The 18631-nt window shown below is 44.1% G+C and overlaps 1 protein-coding gene across 1 annotated transcript; it reads right to left on the reverse strand.

The window, feature by feature from the left end:
* Positions 1-11224: 11224 nt before the first annotated feature.
* On the reverse strand, positions 11225-14645 carry GPR135 (G protein-coupled receptor 135). The gene has a single exon (XM_065941093.1). It carries the CDS (start codon positions 14643-14645, stop codon positions 13161-13163), a length of 1485 nt encoding a protein of 494 aa, XP_065797165.1. The 3' UTR covers positions 11225-13160.
* Between the last annotated feature and the right edge of the window lie 3986 nt (positions 14646-18631).

The following is an 18631-nucleotide window of genomic DNA, read 5'->3' on the forward strand; positions in this document are numbered from 1 at the left end:
AAATGATACTGTATTTTTATGAGAACCAAATTGTGAGCAAGAATGTTAAAGCACTTAAATGCACCATGCTGTGACACTTTTAAAATGGTTGATCCTTTCCCTCTTTGAGAATTGTACTTGATAATGGAGCCTCCTTGTGGGGAGTTAATAGTACTTCAGTCATTAAATCACAGGTAAAATGTTATCTTAATTTTTTCCTCATTCACAGTGGGAGCATCTATAGTAGTGCTTCCAAGAATATATGTATTTCTGGTGAAGCCCTGACATGCGGAGGTCAGCAGGAATTGAGTGACTGATAGGGAATGGCGACCTCTGCTATCTCTCCTTTGTCTTGCCTATAGTCCTTGTAGCTAAAGGTAAAGCAGAGTTAACAAGGGTTAACAGCAATTTTTTTTTTTTTAAGTTAAATTGACTGTTAGATTCTTTGGCAAGAAAACAAGGTGACTGACAACTGTTGACTTTTAAACTGGACCACATAGTGGGAACCCTGCCAATGCAGGAAGCATGAGACAAGGGTTCAGCCCCTGGGGTGGGAAGATCCCCTGAAGGACGGCATGGCAACCCACTCTGGTATTCTTGCCTGGAGAATCCCACGGACAGAGGAGCCTAGGGGACTACAGTTCATAGGGTCGTAAGGGGTCAGACATGACTGAAGCGACTTAGCAAACACACGTGCTTTGAGGGAGAAGTGCTAGCCACCTGGATCACCCAGTTCAACTTTGTGAACAAACATGATTAACAACTGTTAGATTCTGGTGGTTTATGCCTTCTTCACCAGTATATAGGGAGATTTAGCTGAAGGAGGAATACTCGGGGACAGGAGTGTTATGATATAGAATTATCCTCTACTCCGTCACGCATGTGGAGAGGATAAACAGATAAGAACATAAAAAATTATCTGAATCCAAGAGAGCAAATGCTAATATAACAGTATGATTGAAAGGTATGACTGACATACAGTTAAAAAAAAACTGAGAAAAATTCAGTTGAACTACTCAGACACACAACTTAGAATTCCTCCTATGGTGTTATATTTTCAGGGGCCCAGACCTCACTCAGAGGCACCGGGGCAGAAAAAAAGTACCTTCAACTGACAGTCCCCGACACCCAAGGGTCCACTGCAGTGAAAAACAGGTGGAATAACTGGTATTAGCAAGCCAGAGTATAGAGAAAAAGGATGTGATGGAGGGAGACAGAAGTCTCCCGGAGACAATTCAGCACAGGGATTCGTCCACAGATCTTTGTTACAGAACTGGGGTATAAATATGTAGAAAAAATTGCCATGAGCCCTAGGAGAGGGTGACTATTGTAAAACTGGAGATGAATGAACAGATGAACAGATATTTGAAATCACACTAAATTGGATGATGTTGGAGCTATAGGCAAACCAGAGATGGAGAGAGTTCATGGAGCATATTGGGCATTCATTTAAGACAACAGAGAGACTATAACTTGCCATGAAAATCAGGTCCCCAAATAAGAGTCATATCCTAGGATTAAGGCCACAATTATAGAAGACTAGCTCAAACATTAAAAACCAAGTCTGAAAGGATCTAAAGGACCATCGATAATTTAAGTAAAATGTCCTTCAAAGGAAAACAAAGTTTTCATTGTTTACAATGTACTATCTCAATGTCAGACATATAATTTAAGATAACTAGACAAGGGAAAAAAAAAAAAAAAAACAGAGAGAGAGAAATAGCAACCATAATCCAGGACAAATTAAACCAAACTACACAGACTTTTGTATAGCCCCGCTGTTTGAAACAGTAGATAAGAACTTTAAAAAGCACCTATTATAAATACGATTCAGGACTTAAGAGGTGGACATAGTGAATGAACATGTAGAGACTCTAAGAACTAAAAATTCTATTTATTGCTACAATTTATTTTTTCTATTTTAGAACTTTATATGGAGTCCTCTAGTATGTACTCTTTGATATCAGATTTTTTCTTTTGGCAAAATGTCAAACATTCATCTATGTTATTGTGTGGCAAGTAGTTGATTGTAAACTACTATAAGTAAACAGTGAAGTAGTTACATGCTTCCAGCCAAATGCAGAATCAGGGACTACCATAGTTACAGGTGTAGACAGATACACTAGTGTTTTCCTCACAACTCTTTTCCTCAAGAAGTATAGCAAATTGTGATGAAACTTTTAAAAATGGTGAATACTGCTTGATAAAAATCTAAAATAAATATACATTTATATATATAAAATAGTTGTAGTTAAACTTTTTAGAATACATGAAACCATGTTTAAAAACTATTTCTATGAAGAGTGGATTAAAGTTATAAAATTACACAGTGATTAATAGATTTGTCAGCTATTTCAATGTTTGATGAAATATTTGATAATTATGTAGGCTAAGGAATAAATCTTCCCAAGGCAGTATTCTTATGTTTTGTGGGACAGTTAGCATTCCTGGACACCGCTCAATAAGTGTTAGTGACATTGTGACACCCAAAATAGCCCCACCCAATTTCCAAAATGCCCCCTTGGAAATTGGTAATATTCCTAATAAAAACAGCAATTCTATCTTTTCACCATAGTCCTAAAACCATCAGATTAACACGTTTCTTTAAAGTGTTGAAAAGATCAAGGTAAAAGACGAACCATAAATGAGGAGAAAATATTTGCAAGAGATATGATTAAGGACTATTATCCAAAATATACAAAGGACTTCAAAGTCAATAAGAAAAATGGATAACTCATTTTTTAAAAACTGGACCAAAGATCTGAACAGACACAAAAGAAGATATCCAGATGACAAATTAAAACATGAGAAGACACTGTACATCACTGGTCATCAGGGAAAAGCAAACTAAAACAATGAGATAAGCACATACCTATTAGAAGGGTCAGAACCCCAAACGCTGACACCACCAAACACTGATGAGGACGTGGAGCAACAGGAACTCTCATCCATTGCTAGTGGGAATACAAAATGATAGAGCCTTTTTGGAAGAGAGTTTGACAGATTCTTACTAAACATACTCTAATCATACAATTCAGCATTCATGCTCCTTAGTATTTACCCAAATAAGTTGGAATCATATGTGCACATAAACAATTGCTCAGGGATGATTCGAGCAGCTTTATTCATTATGGTGTGATCACTCACCTAGAGCCAGACATCCTGGAATGTGAAGTCAAGTGGGCTTTAGGAAACATCACTATGAACAAAGCTAGTGGAGGTGATGGAATTCCAGTTGAGCTATTTCAAATCCTGAAAGATGATGCTGTGAAAGTGCTGCACTCAATATGCCAGCAAATTTGGAAAACTTGGCAGTGGCCACAGGACAAGAAAATCTCAGTTTTCATTCCAATCACAAAGAAAGGCAATGCCAAAGAATGTTCAAACTACTGCACAATTGCACTCATCTCATATGCTAGCAAAGTAATGCTCAAAATTCTCCAAGTCAGGTTTCAATGGTATGTGAACCATGAACTTCCAAATGTTCAAGCTGAATTTAGAAAAGGCAGAGGAACCAGATCTCAAATTGCCAACATCTGCTGGATCATAGAAAAAGCAAGAGAATTCCAGAAAAAAAAAAAATCTACTTCTACTTTATTGACTACACCAAAGCCTGTGACTGTGTGAATCACAACAAACTATGGAAAATTGTTAAAGAGATGGGAATACCAGACCACCTGACCTGCCTCTTGAGGAACCTATATGCAGGTCAGGAAGCAACAGTTAGAACTGGACATGGAACAAAAGACTGGTTCCAAATAGGAAAAGGAGTATGTCAAAGCTGTATATTGTCACCCTGCTTATAACTTATATGCAGAGTACATCATGAGAAACGCTGGGCTGGAAGAAGCACAAGCTGGAATCAAGATTGCTGGGAGAAATATCAATAACCTCAGATACAGATGACATCACCCTTATGGCAGAAATCAAAGAAGAACTAAAGAGCCTCTTGATAAAAGTGAAAGAAGAAAGTGAAAAAGTTGGCTAACAGCTCAACATTCAGAAAACTAAGATCATGGCATCTGGTCCCACCACTTCATGGCAAATAGATGGGGAAACCATGGAAACAGTGGCGGACTTTATTTTGGGGGGCTCCAAAATCACTGCAGATGGTGATTGCAGCCATGAAATTAAAAGATGCTTGCTCCTTGGAAGAAAAGTTATGAGCAACTTAGCACATTAAAAAGCAGAGACATTACTTTGCTAACAAAGATCCATCTAGTCAAGGCTATGGTTTTTCCAGTAGTCATGTATGGATGTGAGAGTTGGACTGTAAAGAAAGCCGAGCACTGAAGAATTGATGCTTTTGAACTGTGGTATTGGAGAAGACTCTTGAGAGTCCCTTGGACTGCAAGGAGATCCAACCAGTCCATTCTAAAGGAAATCAGTCCTGAATATTCATTGGAAGGACTGATGCTGAAGCTGAAACTCCAATACTCTGGCCACCTGATGCAAGAGCTGACTTATTAGAAAAGACCCTGATGCTGGAAAAGATTGAGGGCAGGAGGAGAAGGGGATGACAGAGGATGAGATGGTTGGATGTCCAGTTCTAACTGTTGCTCCCTGACGTGCATATAGGTTTCTCAAGAGGTAGGTCAGGTGGTCTGGTATTCCCATCTCTTTCAGAATTTCCCACAGTATATTGTGATCCACACAGTCAAAGACTTTGGCATAGTCAATAAAACAGAAATAGATGTTTTTTCTGGAACTCTCTTGCTTTTTCGATGATCCAGCGGATGTTGGCAATTTGATCTCTGGTTCCTCTGCCTTTTCTAAAACCAGCTTGAACATCTGGAAGTCATGGTTCATGTACTGCTGACTCCTGCCTTGGGGAATTTTAAGCATTACTTTACTAGTGTGTGAAACGAGTGCAATTGTGTGGTAGTTTGAGCATTATTTGGCATTGCCTTTCTTTGGGATTGGAATGAAAACTGACCTTTTCCAGTCCTGTGGCCAATGCTGAGTTTTCCAAATCTGTTGGCATATTGACTGCAGCACTTTCACAGCACCATCTTTCAGGATTTGAAATAGCTCAACTGGAATTCCATCACCTCCACTAGTTTTGTTCATAGTGATGTTTCCTAAGGCCCACCTGACTTCACATTCTAGGATGTCTGGCTCTAGGTGAGTGATCACACCATCGTGATTATCTGGGTCGTGAAGATCTTTTTTGTACAGTTCTTCTGTGTATTCTTGCCACCTCGTCTTAGTATCTTCTGCTTCTGTTAGGTCCCTCCCATTTCTGTGGACCCTAATGCAATATGCTTGATGTTCTTTTAAGAAGGGGATAACTGGAGCACATGGGCTTCCCTGGGGGCTCAGCAGTAAAGAATTCGCTTGCCTATGCAGGAGACTAAGAGACATGGGTTGAACCCATGGGTTGGAAGATCCCCTGGAAAAGGATATGACAACATACATCAATATCCTTGCCTGGGAAATCCCATGGACTGAGGAATCTGGTGGGCTACAGTCCATGTGTGCTAAGTCACTTCAGTTGTGTCAGACTCTTTGCAACTCTGTGGACTTAGCCTGCCAGGCTCCTCTGTCCATGGGATTCTCCAGGCAAGAATACTGGGGTGGGTTGCCATACCCTACTCCAGGGGATCTTCCTGACCCAGGAATCAAACACAACATCTCTTAAGTCTCCTGCATTAGAAGGTGGGTTCTTTACCACTAGCGCCGCCTGGGAAGCCCTTGGAACAGTAATACCACCACTGTTAACACTGCGATATATTTACATCTAGTCTTTTCCTGTGTGTGCATTCATTAAAAAAGTAGGGTTACACTGAGCATACAATTCTGAATTTTGCTTCAGTTAAAATTATGAGGATTTTCCCAACTTATTAATGTGCACAAAATAATTCATAATGACTATATTTCTTTGTATAAACATATCATTTATTAACCAGTTATCATTGGGTGTTTTAGTTATTCTCAGTGATAACACAGTGAAAATCATCTCTAAATCTCTGCCCATATTTGTGAATATTTTTATAAATTGAGCGGAATTGCTCAAATGACACATTTTTTACATATCTTTCCCTAATTCTCTCTGGTAAACTAACTGACCTAAGGCTTAGTTTGTAAAGCTCAAGAAGATACCAGGCCCTCAGATTTTGTTTACACAAAAATGCACTCACTGTTTCTGAGAATGCTGTTAAACTTGAACTTCCTCACTCTATTTCAAGTAAAGTTAGTTCCTTAGTGAGAGCTTCAGGACTCTCTGCTTAAAGGCCTGTCCATACCACTGATCAGATCACCCGACCACTGCTCTGAAATTGGGGAAAAGAGTGGGTTACTTCTTTGGGGGTACCTACTTCTTTTGGAGTTATACCCCACTGTAGGAGCAGGGGAGTAGTGGAGACAGTAGGCTCTAATCTTCTCAGCTTCGTAGTCTTTTCTGGCACAGAGTCTCTGCTCTACCAACACCCTGGGTGAGGACAATCACGTGCCAATATTCCCAGCACGCTGCCCCGAGGCTAAGCACCACCCTGTGAATGGGACCAGCTGGAAATCACTGTGGCTGCAGCACTTGGGACTTAGTCTCTGCAACATGCAGCTGGAAAGATGAGAAGTTCTTGTCACCTGCTCCTCCCAAGAAGCTACCGCAGTGCTGGACTGAAAACTGGGGAAAGCAGGAGTCCTGGGGTCTTGGCTGTACTCACCTGAAATGTAGTTTCTGTCGCAGTGAGCTGGGAGAAGGAGTGGGTTATAATTCAAGTTCTACCCACTGTTGCTGTCCTGAGTTCTAGTGGACTTTCTTGCATAAACGTGTCTTCATCTGCTACATGCTCTTGTTACTGAGCCAGGTTCATCTTGCCCAACTTACAGCAGGTGAAATGCTGAGACACTGAGTCATGTAGCAGAGACAGGGTTTATTCACTTGGCGGTCAAGTGAGATGGATGAAGGAATCTCAAATCTGCCTCCCCAAAGGCAAGGGCACGGGTGCTCATGGGATAAGGAATACAGAAGCTGGGAAGTCCGAGGTGTGCGGAGAGTGGGAAAGGTCATTGGGAAAAGGCGCACTAACTGTAACGAAGACAGGTGTAACTAAGCTGCAGGCACCTGTAGTTCAACCGTGTCGGTGCTCAGCACCATCTGAGGGTGGAGTTTTCAGCTGTCTGACAGCAAAAGGTTACAGAGAGGACGCTAGAGCAAGCCCAGTTGGAGGCTGGGGGTCCTCCCCAGTCTTAATCAGCTCAGCTCAAACTAGATGCAGCTGACTCCAAGTTTCTGGAAAATAACTTGGGCCAACATCTTAGGCCATATGCTGCTTGGAGGACACGCAAGTCTTAAAATGAATTTAATTCATGAAGGCAGATGAAATGAATTTGACTAACCGTTACCCATCATTTTGCTCTTATGACAATCCAAAGACTTCAAATGGGTGCTTTTTAAATAATTTTCACCAGCTACACTTGTTTCACTGAAGAGCAGGCCGCAGGGCTCCTCACTGCCATTTCTTAAGTAGAACCTCCAACATATACTTTATTTATCATTGTGATTTATTGACCCAACGATACTAAAAAGTTTCGAGTCACAGGGCTCCTCAAAAATATTAAAAATCAATGGAAAAAAACCAGCCTAAGATAGCATTATAGGGGTTGTCACAGTCCTCTTTTGGTGCTGAGGCGGAGTAATACTCTTTGTGTCCAAAGAAGGGCTCTAAAGTTGGCTAAGTTGAGAGCTGTGTTCTCTCATATTCAGTTCAGTCTCAGTCATGCTCGACTCTTTGCGACCCCATGGACTGCAGCATGCCAGGCCTCCCTGTCCATCACCAGCTCCTGGAGTTTACTCAGACTCATGTCCATTAAGTTGGTGATGCCATCCAACCAAATCATCCTCTGTCATCCCTTCTTCTTCTGCCTTCAACCTTTCCCAGCATCAGGGTCTTTTCCAATGAGTCAGTTCTTCACATCAGGCGGCCAAAGTACTGAAGTTTCAGCTTAGGCATCAGTCCTTCCAATGAATATTCATGACTAATTTCCTTTAGGATGGACTGCTTGGATCTTCATTGCAGTCCAAGGGACTCTCAAGAGTCTCCTCCAATACCATGGTTCAAAAGCATAAATTCTTCAGTGCTCAGCTTTCTTTATAATCCAACTCTCACATCCATACATGACTACTGGAAAAACCATAGCTTTGACTATATGGACATTTGTTAATCTCTCAGATTGAGTAGGGATAATTCACACAACTTTCTATGGATGTGACCAGAGACACATGGATGGGTACTTCAGCGGATGCAATACAGATGACCACTGAAGACTGACATTCACTGGGTCTTGGTGCTAGAAAAGTCCATAGAGTCTGGGCTTATTTAAACCCATCTTAAGTTTCTGCCATCTGGCAGAATAGGGGATTAGGGAAAATTGAGTTGCATAAAAGTGACTTTCTTGCACCATGAACATTATGGACTAGGATCTAGATCTGTAAAAGTATAGGCAATTCTTCTGACAAGTTTAGTTGAAGGGCAGGAGCAGAGCGAGAGAAACGGGATGGATAAACTGGAGAGGTTTTGTTTTTTCCTTTTAAGTGAGAATGTTTAAGAACTTATGGGAAGGATTTGATTCAGCAGGAAAGGCTAAGGATACCACAAAAAGGAGCCGATTGACAGCATGAGGTTCCTGAGGCTGGTGAGGAGACCAGACTATTTACTATTAGAAAGACAGAACTGAGAACTGGTGTTAATTCAGTTTAGTGTGTTTCCTTTGATGGCTAAAATAGGAAGGTATCTGTATCTGATGGCTGCTATTTTCTTCAAGAAGTAGGAGCAAAATTGATCTTCCAAAAAGAAAGAACTGGTTAAAAGTTTGAGCAGAGAAAGTTTGAAGGGTCACTAAAGTGGGCAGAAAGAGTGAGCTGATGAGAAGAAATTCAGATTGCTGGGTAGGGCAGAAGGGTCAGGCAAGACTATGGGTTCTAGGTGCAGAGGGAACTAACTGATCTGACTCAATTTTCTCCAGCTGTGCTCAGTCACCCTGGAGCAGGAATGGAGAAGGCCATTGATTGGAATCATCCAGGACTGGGATTTATATGAGAAAATAACAGCTCAAAATCTCTCCATATATTTTTAAAACACACATCTTATATAGCTGTTCCCCAAATTAAATACTTTCTTTTAAATTTTATGATATCTATTTCCCATTACTTTGATGATTGTTTTTATCTGTACTGTGCTGTCTCTTCAGCTGTGTACAATTTTTTGCAACCCTCTGAACTGTAGCCCACCAGGTTCTGGGGTCCATGGAAGTCTCTAGGCAAGAATACTGGGGTGGGCTGCCATGCTCTCCTCCAGGGGACTTTCCCAACTCAGGGATCGAACCAGAGTCTCTTATGTCTCCTGCATTGACAGGCAGATTCTTTACCACTAGCGCCACCTGGGAAGTCCTGTTTTTATCTTTGTGGGCTCTTTTCCAGGTTTCCCATTATCTTTTACAAATTAGAGAAGCAGTACTGTTTAGTGGTTAAGATGAGACTTTTGGCACCTGTCTGCTAGGGACAAATCTAGCACTTATTTCCTTTTTTTTTTTTTTCATTTATTTTTATTAGTTGGAAGCTAATTACTTCACAACATTGCAGTGGGTTTTGTCATACATTGACATGAATCAGTCATGAAGTTACATGTATTCCCCATCCCGATCCCCCCTCCCACCTCCCTCTCCACCCGATTCCTTTGGGTCTTCCCAGTGCACCAGGCCCGAGCACTTGTCTCATGCATCCAACCTGGGCTGGTGATCTGTTTCACCATAGATAATATACATGCTGTTCTCTTGAAACATCCCACCCTCACCTTCTCCCACAGAATCCAGAAGTCTGTTCTGTCCATCTGTGTCTCTTTTTCTGTTTTGCATATAGGGTTATCGTTACCATCTTTCTAAATTCCATATATATGTGTTAGTATGCTGTAATGTTCTTTATCTTTCTGGCTTACTTCACTCTGTATAATGGGCTCCAGTTTCATCCATCTCATTAGAACTGATTCAAATGAATTCTTTTTAACAGCTGAGTAATATTCCATGGTGTGTATGTACCACAGCTTCCTTATCCATTCATCTGCTGATGGGCATCTAGGTTGCTTCCATGTCCTGGCTATTATAAACAGTAGCACTTACTTCCTGTGTGATCTTAGACAAAGCCCGTGTGTGCTTCAGTATTTTCATCTGTAAAATGGGTTGTGCGATAATAATAACACCCCTCCCCCACTTAGAAGGATGTTTTGAGGATTAAATGAGCTAATGCATGTACTATGCTAAGCATGGCTTGTTAATGCAATTTAAATGAAATACTTGAGCTGGGAGCAGAATGAGATATGAAGAATTATATTCTGACCTTATGTCTAGGCAATATTTAATACATGCCAATATTGCAAAGCTTCTCTCTTTTTTCCACAGAGTCATGAGGAAAGGTCTAAGTCTTAAATATTCAGGTAATTCTTTCACCTCTTTTATTCAAGGCACTAATTTTTGTCTCCAAGTATTTACGACTGGACCAGATGACTCTTGGGCTTTATCTACATGCCTTTTGCTTCCAAATCCATCTCCTCTCTTGGATAACCACTTCTGAAAATGCTGCACCCTTTCTTCCTCACAGATAAACTAGAGTACTGATTATGGCCAATTTTTATACAGCACAAACTCCTCAATTAGGTTGTATGCCCTCTTAAGGCAGGAAATGTGATTTCTACCCTTCAGTATCCTTAGCAATCCAGGAAGTTGTTCCACATGACATACAAAATAAAACCAGTAGATGGTGGTGATGATCATGGTGTTGGTGATGATGACAGTACCACAACTTCTCTTCCTCTGGCTCTTTTCAGGGATCTTTGTGGGGGCAATAGAGAATAGAGAAGGGAATATGGAGCTCTGAGGTTCAAGTCCTAGTTCTATCACTGACCAGTTGAATAACCTCAAATTTAAAAACAAACATAACACTGTAAATTGTTCAGTAACATATTAGCAATTTTCTCTCTCTCTCCATTCTTACCCACCTTTCCTCTTAGAACCACTAACAGAACAATCTCCTTCCCAAGCCATCCCCTTCCTAAAACTTCCTACGCCTGCCTACCAAGAGCTACAGTGGGAATTCCTTCTCTGCTTACAGTCCTTCATGCCACCACCCTAGAGTGCCGTCTCATGGACTTCCCCCCTCACTCATGAAGCAGGTTTATCTCATGTTATGTTTATTTTTAAATGCCTTCCTTCAATTCTTCTCCTTCTCCTTATTGCAACATGTTTGCTCCTTCCCCTAAGGTTTCTCTTTTTCTACCTCTATTCATAGTTGTTGGATTTCAATTTTGTAATTGGAAGACTTTATCTTTTTCCTCTAAATACCAGACATGACTTCCATTTTCTCACAGGATATACCTGTTAAACTTGAGTTCAGCTGTACTGATTGTTATAGTAAGTGCTAAAGAGGAGAGATGATCTCATCTACTCTGTACTACACTTAGTGTAGGAAGATATATACAGATAAATCATAAACTTCTGGTAGTGTTATGCCTTGAGAAAGGGAAAAACATTAAAACATCTTTAGTTCTGACAAGAATCATATTTCCATCTTTGATTACAAAATAATGACATATACCCATCTGTCCACACACAAAATTAAATACTAACAAAGATGTTTAAATACTTTACAAGGAAAAAAAGATGGCCATTTCACATTAAAATCTTTAGAGGAGAGCTGACGTTTCATATCTAGTTTAAAGTACTTATTCAATTAAGGCTGTGAAACACTGAAGAAAAGGAGTAAGATGGAAGAAAGGGTGAAAACACAAAAAGCATCTTTCAAAATTCCGAGCAAATGATTCTATGTACAGTGGCATTTAATAGGAGAAATTTCACCCATACAAATTCTGAATCGTGCTTTCAATTTTTTTAAAAAAGCATCTTTGTTTTGCACCTTTCTGAAGGTATTTCCAGTTTGATTAAAGTACCTCTCTGATTTTATGCTTAAGTTATGAATACTCTATTACATATAATAATCTCACAGCCATTTTCCTTTCGAATAAAGATCACATTATTTTAGATGTCACGTCTATAAAGTAACTTTTTTAAAAAACAAACATACCCAAACTTCCAAATGTAGGAGAACACGATCTTCTTGGAGAGCCTTATGCTCATTCCAAGAATGCATCCACTTCTCAAAATATTTTTTGAATTCCTCTTTGGAATCATTTTCGATTAGTTGAAAGCTACGTAGGATAGCCAAGTCGATTACTTCATAGAGTTCTCCTATTATGTATATATGCGTTATTCACATGATTCAATCAACTTGACTTCAAATTACATTTTTGGCTGCATCCAAAAATCAAATTTACTTCAAATGCAAAGACTTTCTACTATGAAAATCATTTAAGAATGTGAAAGATTTCTGAAAATGGCACCTCTAAATCATTAGAAACAAAAGTAGCAGGTTAGAGTAAGGTGAAAGTCTCAAAACTTCCAAGGCAAATATTTGGGGGGGAGGGGGGGTTGATGTGGCACACTAATTTCTAAATATAATCTCAAAATACTTTAAAAATTATCCACATTTATGTTCATACTTCTGTTCGCCCCTCAAAGGGTTGAATTTTATAGTAATAAACCCCCTTCAAAATCCTAAAATGGTTTTAAATGGGATATGAATTTAAAATTTCCCACAGAGATTATGGGGTGGGAGTGGGAAGGAAATGCACCAAAGTTGTAAAGCCAGATAAACATTTCTACTCCTAAGCACCCTAGGCATGTGTCAGAGGTGCAGGTTCTAGAAATCTGAAGTTCCCTTGAATGCTGGTGATTTAGAGGGGCCTTCAAGCAGCTCTTAAGATCTTCATTCTTTCCTGGAACTCTGTATATGAACAATTACCAGTCGCATTCAATGAGTTTTTTGGTTTGTTTCACAGTGTGATTCCTGTAATATGAGCTTTTCAGTAATTGTGAATTTTAGTCATTTTGGGCACTGAGTTCACAATGCTTGGTTGTGTGGTGTAAGATCATTTTAATTTTTGCATTTTACATTCCTTTTGGCACTTCTGAAGGAAAGGACATTGTCTTGTTATGTTGTTTGGAGGAAAGGGGTAAGCCTTCCCCTCTGTCTCTTTTTTAAACGCTTGGCTTTATGAAATGCACGATTCTCCCCGCTAGTTAATAGCAGTGGGTGGAAATCAGCCTTCATAAGCTGTGCATCCCAGCCCTCCTTAGAGGCTGGTATCCCCGGCTCCAGATTGTTTAGCCGCTGCTGTCACAGGATCTGGTGGTCCCTCCCGACAGAAAAGCACAACTGGATTTTTGCGAGCCCACATGGCCATATCCCCTGCCACCCCGCTGGTCGGGTTGGAAGAGGATATCGTGCTGCAGGCCCCCAGGCGGTTGGTATAGCGGTTTCGCAGGGGATTGAGGCTTCCAGCCTGCAGAGCCCGGCCCTGGTTGGGCAGGAGAGCGTCCACGTTCCTAGTCCTGTAACCCTCTTCCCGGTTGCGCCCTAGGAGCATCGAAATGTTGGGGTTGCGAACCGCATAGATGACAGGGTTGATGGCCCCGTTGGCCCAGGTCAGCCAGACGGCCACCACGTTGAGGAGAGAGGGAGACTGCGCGGCCTGGGCCCGCCGGGCGGCGGCCAGCAGCACCAGGAAGCAGTGGGGCCCCCAGCAGCAGATGACGGAGACGATCATGATGAGCACGGTGGTGGCCGTGCGCACGTCGCTGAAGAAGCGCAGCACGCGCGCGTAGGTGGTCAGGGGCCGCACGCGCACGTCCGACAGGCGCACGGTCTTGCAGATGTGGTAATGGCAGAAGCACATGAGTAGGAAGGGCAGCAGGTAACAGGCCACCACCAACCCCACGCTGTAGGCCGCGCCCAGCTGCGCGGGGTCCGGGGACGTCCGGTACAGGCAGCGGTGGAAGCTCTGCGCCGCCGCCGGGGCCTCCCCGGGCGCGAGGAGCAGCTCCCAGGGCAAGGAGAAGCCCAGGGCCGCCAGCCAGGCGCCCGCCAGCAGCTGCAGCGCGCGGCGGCGCCCGATCTTCTCCCGCGGCGGCCGCACGATGGCGCAGTAGCGGTCCAGAGAGATGAGGGCCACGCTGAGCGTGGACACGATGCCGAAGCACGAGCTGAAGAAGCGGCTGGCCGCGCAGAAGCCGCTCCAGGGCCCCGCGGCGGCAGCAGGCGCCGAGCCCCCCGGCGGCGTGAAGAGGTCCAGGAAGGCGGCGGGCAGGCAGAGCAGCGCCGTGAGCAGATCCGACAGGGACAGGGACAGGATGAAGGCGTTGGTGACAGTGCGGAGCTGCCGGTGCTTCACGATGGCCCCCATCACGGCGCAGTTGCCCAGGCTAGACAGCAGGAAGATGAGCAGGAGGACCAGCGCCTGGGCCGCCACCGCCGCCCCGTGCGACAGCAGCGGCGCCGCCTCGGGGTCCAGCCGCGGCCTCCCCGCCGCCCCCGCCGCCCCCGCCGCCCCCGCCGCCCCGCGCCCGCCGCCAGCTGCGGCGCCAGTGCTGTCGGCCCCGCTCACGTCGCTCCGGTTCCCCAGCGCCGCGGTGCTGAAGGAAAGCACGGCCGCCGCCGTCGCCGCGGAGGAGCTCCCGCAAGGCGTGCCGGCCGGGGAGGGGGCGCCGGGGTGTGGGCTGCCCGATAAGGCCGCGCTCACTGGCGGGCGGACCAGCGGCGGCGGCGGCTGCTCCTCCATGGGGCCCCGCGGCGGCCGCAGGTCTGCTCATCCCGCACCAGGGGAGGAGGCCGCAAGCCCGAGGTGGCTCGGGGCCGGACCGAGAGGCCTCTGCCGGGGGTCGCGCTCGGCCGGATGGGTGACCGGCGCCCGAGACTCGCGGAGCCTTTGACGTGCGTTCCAGGCGTTGCCGAGGGAACCGCGTGTTTACGCAGGAGCGCGGGGCGGGCCGCAGGCCGAGAACCCTTGGAAAAGCGTGTCCAGGCCATCACCTCTCCCTGAGGTTTCGTGGCCAGGGTGGGTGGGCTTCAGAGAGTGCCAGGTGGAGCTCCTGGGGCCCATTGCCCGGCCAGATTAAACGGGAGTGGCCCTCATATCGATGGCCAAATTCTATAGGGGTTTACTCTCACACTGGTTCCACATACATGTTCTACAGAGGTAGGGAGGGGAGAGGGGGTTGGTTGCTTCCTGTGGGTGCTTCTGGCATCTAGAAGTAGGAAAGGAATCTAGAACCTGAAGAGGAAAACAGTCTAAATTCGGAGATCTTAAACATGAGGGAGCAGAAGTATTTAAACCAGGTATTCTCAAACTTAAGCAGGCAAGAGTCACCTAGAGCAGGGGTCTCCAACCCCCAGGTCACAGACCGGCAGGGGTCCCTGGCCTGTTCGAACCAGACTGCACAGCAGGAGGTGGGCAGGGGGTGAAACCTAAACCATTGCCTCACTCAGCTCTGTCTGAGAAAACTGTCTTCCAGGAAACCGGTCCCTGGTGCCAAAAAAGTTGGGGACTGCTGACATGGAAGGCTTGTTAAAACACAAGTGGCTGGATCCAACTTCAGGGGTTCAGATTCAGTAGGTATGGGGTCCTCTCTGAAAATGTGCATTTCTAACAAGTTACTGGGTGTATGATATTGCTGGTCCAAGGACCAGGATTTGAGAACCACTGATGTAGTAAGCTTATTAAAATGCAGTCACTGGCTGACTCCCAGGATTACTGAAGATGGGCCCATGTATCGAAATCCTCAATGTGATTCTGATACAGGTGCTCTGAGGAGCCAGGATACGGGTCCTGGAGAAGGGATGCCACCTTGTTTTCAAGGGTCTGGCCCTCAGGACCGCTACTGTCTCACGTGTCAGGGAGGAGGGGAGAGTCACTGCTTCCTTGCTCTGCTGTCAGTCTTTGTCAGTTCTCTGGAAGGTGGTATGTTTTGAATTTAAGGTGCTGGAGTTGCCACAGATGCAGCTCCAGGTATCTGGCAGGAAGATTTCATGAACAAGAAAGGTCTGCCTGCTCAGGGAAGCTTGTATCTCAAGTTTCTGGGCATGGCATCTTACGGGGGAAAGTGTAATAAACCCTTAGTTTCTCTAAAGCAGTGGTCTGCAAAGTGTGGACCCTGGACCAGTGGCATTGGCATGACCTGGGAACTTGTTAGAAATGCAGATTCTCTGGCCCTACCGCAAATCTACTGAATCTGAGACTGCAGATGGAGCCCAGCCACCAGCCCTGCAAGAGATTCTGATGCAAGTTTGAGAAACACTATCTAAAGAATGACTAGTATACTTTCAGGCCTCAGTATCAACAATATTAGTGTTTTGGGCACTCATTTGGGTGGGAAAAATATCCTACTGGAAACTTACAGTATAAATAAAGTTCATTTAAGGTGGTAAAAGGGCTTCCCTGGTGGCTCCGATGGTAAAGAATCTGCTGGCAATGCGGGAGACTTGGGTTCGATCCCTGGGTTGGGAAGATCCTCTGGAGGAGGACATGGCAACCCACTCCAGTATTCTTGCCTGGAGAATCCCCACAGACAGAGAGGCCTGGCGGGCTACAGTCCATGGGATCGCAAAGAATCAGACACAACTGAGCAACTAAACACGGCACAGCAGGGTGGTAAAATAAGACTTGCCTTCTTGGTCTCAGCATTATTGACATTTGAGCCAGATAATTCTTTATTGTGGAGGCTACCCTATGCATTGTAGGATGTTTAACAGTATCCCTAGTCACTACCCATGAGATGGCAGTAGTGACAACTAAAAATGTCTTCAGACATTGCAAAATGGTGGGGAAGAGGGTGAGAGGGGGGCCAAGCTCAGCTGAAAACCACTGAACTAAGACAAAAATATATAATAGATTAGTTTTGTTTTTTTTTTAAAAAACCTTCTCTGTACTAGGTTTTCAGAAACAAGGATCCCAGCCCAAAGAACCTTACAATTTTAGGCAAACACAAATATATTACAATGTCACAGATGTTTAAACATACAATGACTATAGGAAGAGTCTGGCAACTGGGAGACCAGTTAAGAAAAGGCATTGTAATAGCCCAGGAGAGAAATGACAAGAGTCTGAACTAAGGATTTACAGTGAAGGAGGGGAAGAGATTTTAAGGATTAGTATCTGGATTGGGGTCTTTGGATATAAGCAATACAATGAGGTTTCTGTCTCATTTAAGCAAAAACAGAACTGGCTAGAAGGATAGAGGAGTTCAAAAGGATAGTCTTAACAGCTAACCCCAAGAGCAAGAGAGGTCAGGGCAACTCCACAGGTAGAGATAGCAGAAAGGAACTGAGAGTGATCTCTTTAGGGATCTACAGGAATAAGTCTGCTTCAACCATTTTTCAGACCTTATGTCATTTCTCGTAAGATCCTAGGTCTTGGTGGGGAGTCTGACTGGAGTACCCCTTGCCTGGTGGCCTCAGCAAGGCTACATGCTGGGGATGGATAGTTTCCCAAAGGAAAAGGAGTGTTGGTGATAAAAGAAGGGGAAAGGAATGGTGCTGACCAAATCCACAGACATCCACCGCAGAGCCATCAGCAGATGGGTCGAAAGAGCACAAACAAGAAGCCGAGGATAGAACCCAAGTTCCTGGCTCCTATTCCCTGGAGCTCTGCACCAAGGGAATAGAGGTTCCTGCTCCAAAATGTACCACACTTGCCTGCCGGAAGCAAGCACCAGCATCCACCATGGATTACGTAAACTCTGTTGTTCAGTCGCTCAGTTGTGTCTGACTCTTTGCGACCCCATGGACTACAGACACCAGGCTCCCCTGTCCTTTACCATCTCCTGGAGTTTGCTCAAACTCATGTTCATTGAGTCAGTGGTCCATCCAACCATCTCATCCTCTGTCATCCCTTTCTCCTTCTGCTCATTATCAGAGTCTTTACCAATGAGTCGGCTCTTTGCATCACATGGCCAAAGTATTGGAAGTTCAGCTTTAGCATCAGTCCTTCCAGTGAATATTCAGGACAATTTCCTTTAGGATAGACTGGTTTGACCTCCTTGCTGTCCAAGGGACCCTCAAGAGTCTTCTCCAGCATCACAGTTCCAAAGTATCAATTCTTTGGTGCTCAGCCTTTTTTATTGTCCAGCTCTCACATCTGTACATGATTACTGGAAAAACCATAACTTTGACTACACGGACCTTTGTAGGCAAAGTAATGAATCTGCTTTTTAACATATAAACCTGTGGGTGACCATTAAATCTAGGTTAGATCAAGCATAGCTTCCAATGAGTAATGAAGTCAAAACCAGACTGTAATAGTTGAGTAGCAAATGGAAGATGAAAAAATATACTAATGAGAAGAGAGTAAGGAGTCTAGAAGCTTGACTACAAAAGGAAGGAAAAAAGGTGACAGAGAGCAGGCTGAAGAGAGAAGGTGGAGAAGGGGTGTGTGTTTCATTTTGTTATGATGATATTTGGTAATAGCTTAGAGGAAGGAACCAGTGACGGGAAGGAGGTTGCTTGAAAAAGCTTAGTGATAAGGCAGGCCCCTTAGCAAGGATGGGAAGGGAGAGAAGTGAACAGTATTTAGAAGGCAGATCAATAAGGCTTCATGACTGATTAGACACGTGGAAGCAAGAGGAATAGCTGTTGATTTCCCTAGTGGTTTCGACTCTGTGGAAGGCATGGTGAAATACAGAAGGAATGAATATTATTGCAAGGGTTTGGCTCTGGTTTGGATTAGAATTTAGGAAGATTTAGGCAGTATTTATTTTTCAATGTTTAGGA

Source organism: Muntiacus reevesi, chromosome 7 (genome assembly GCF_963930625.1).
Source record: "Muntiacus reevesi chromosome 7, mMunRee1.1, whole genome shotgun sequence".
Classification (NCBI taxonomy): Eukaryota; Metazoa; Chordata; class Mammalia; order Artiodactyla; family Cervidae; genus Muntiacus; species Muntiacus reevesi.

Excerpts from the sequence above, each read along its gene's own strand:
- GPR135 (XM_065941093.1), bottom strand. The coding sequence starts at position 14,645 with ATGGAGGAGCAGCCGCCGCCGCCGCTGGTCCGCCCGCCAGTGAGCGCG.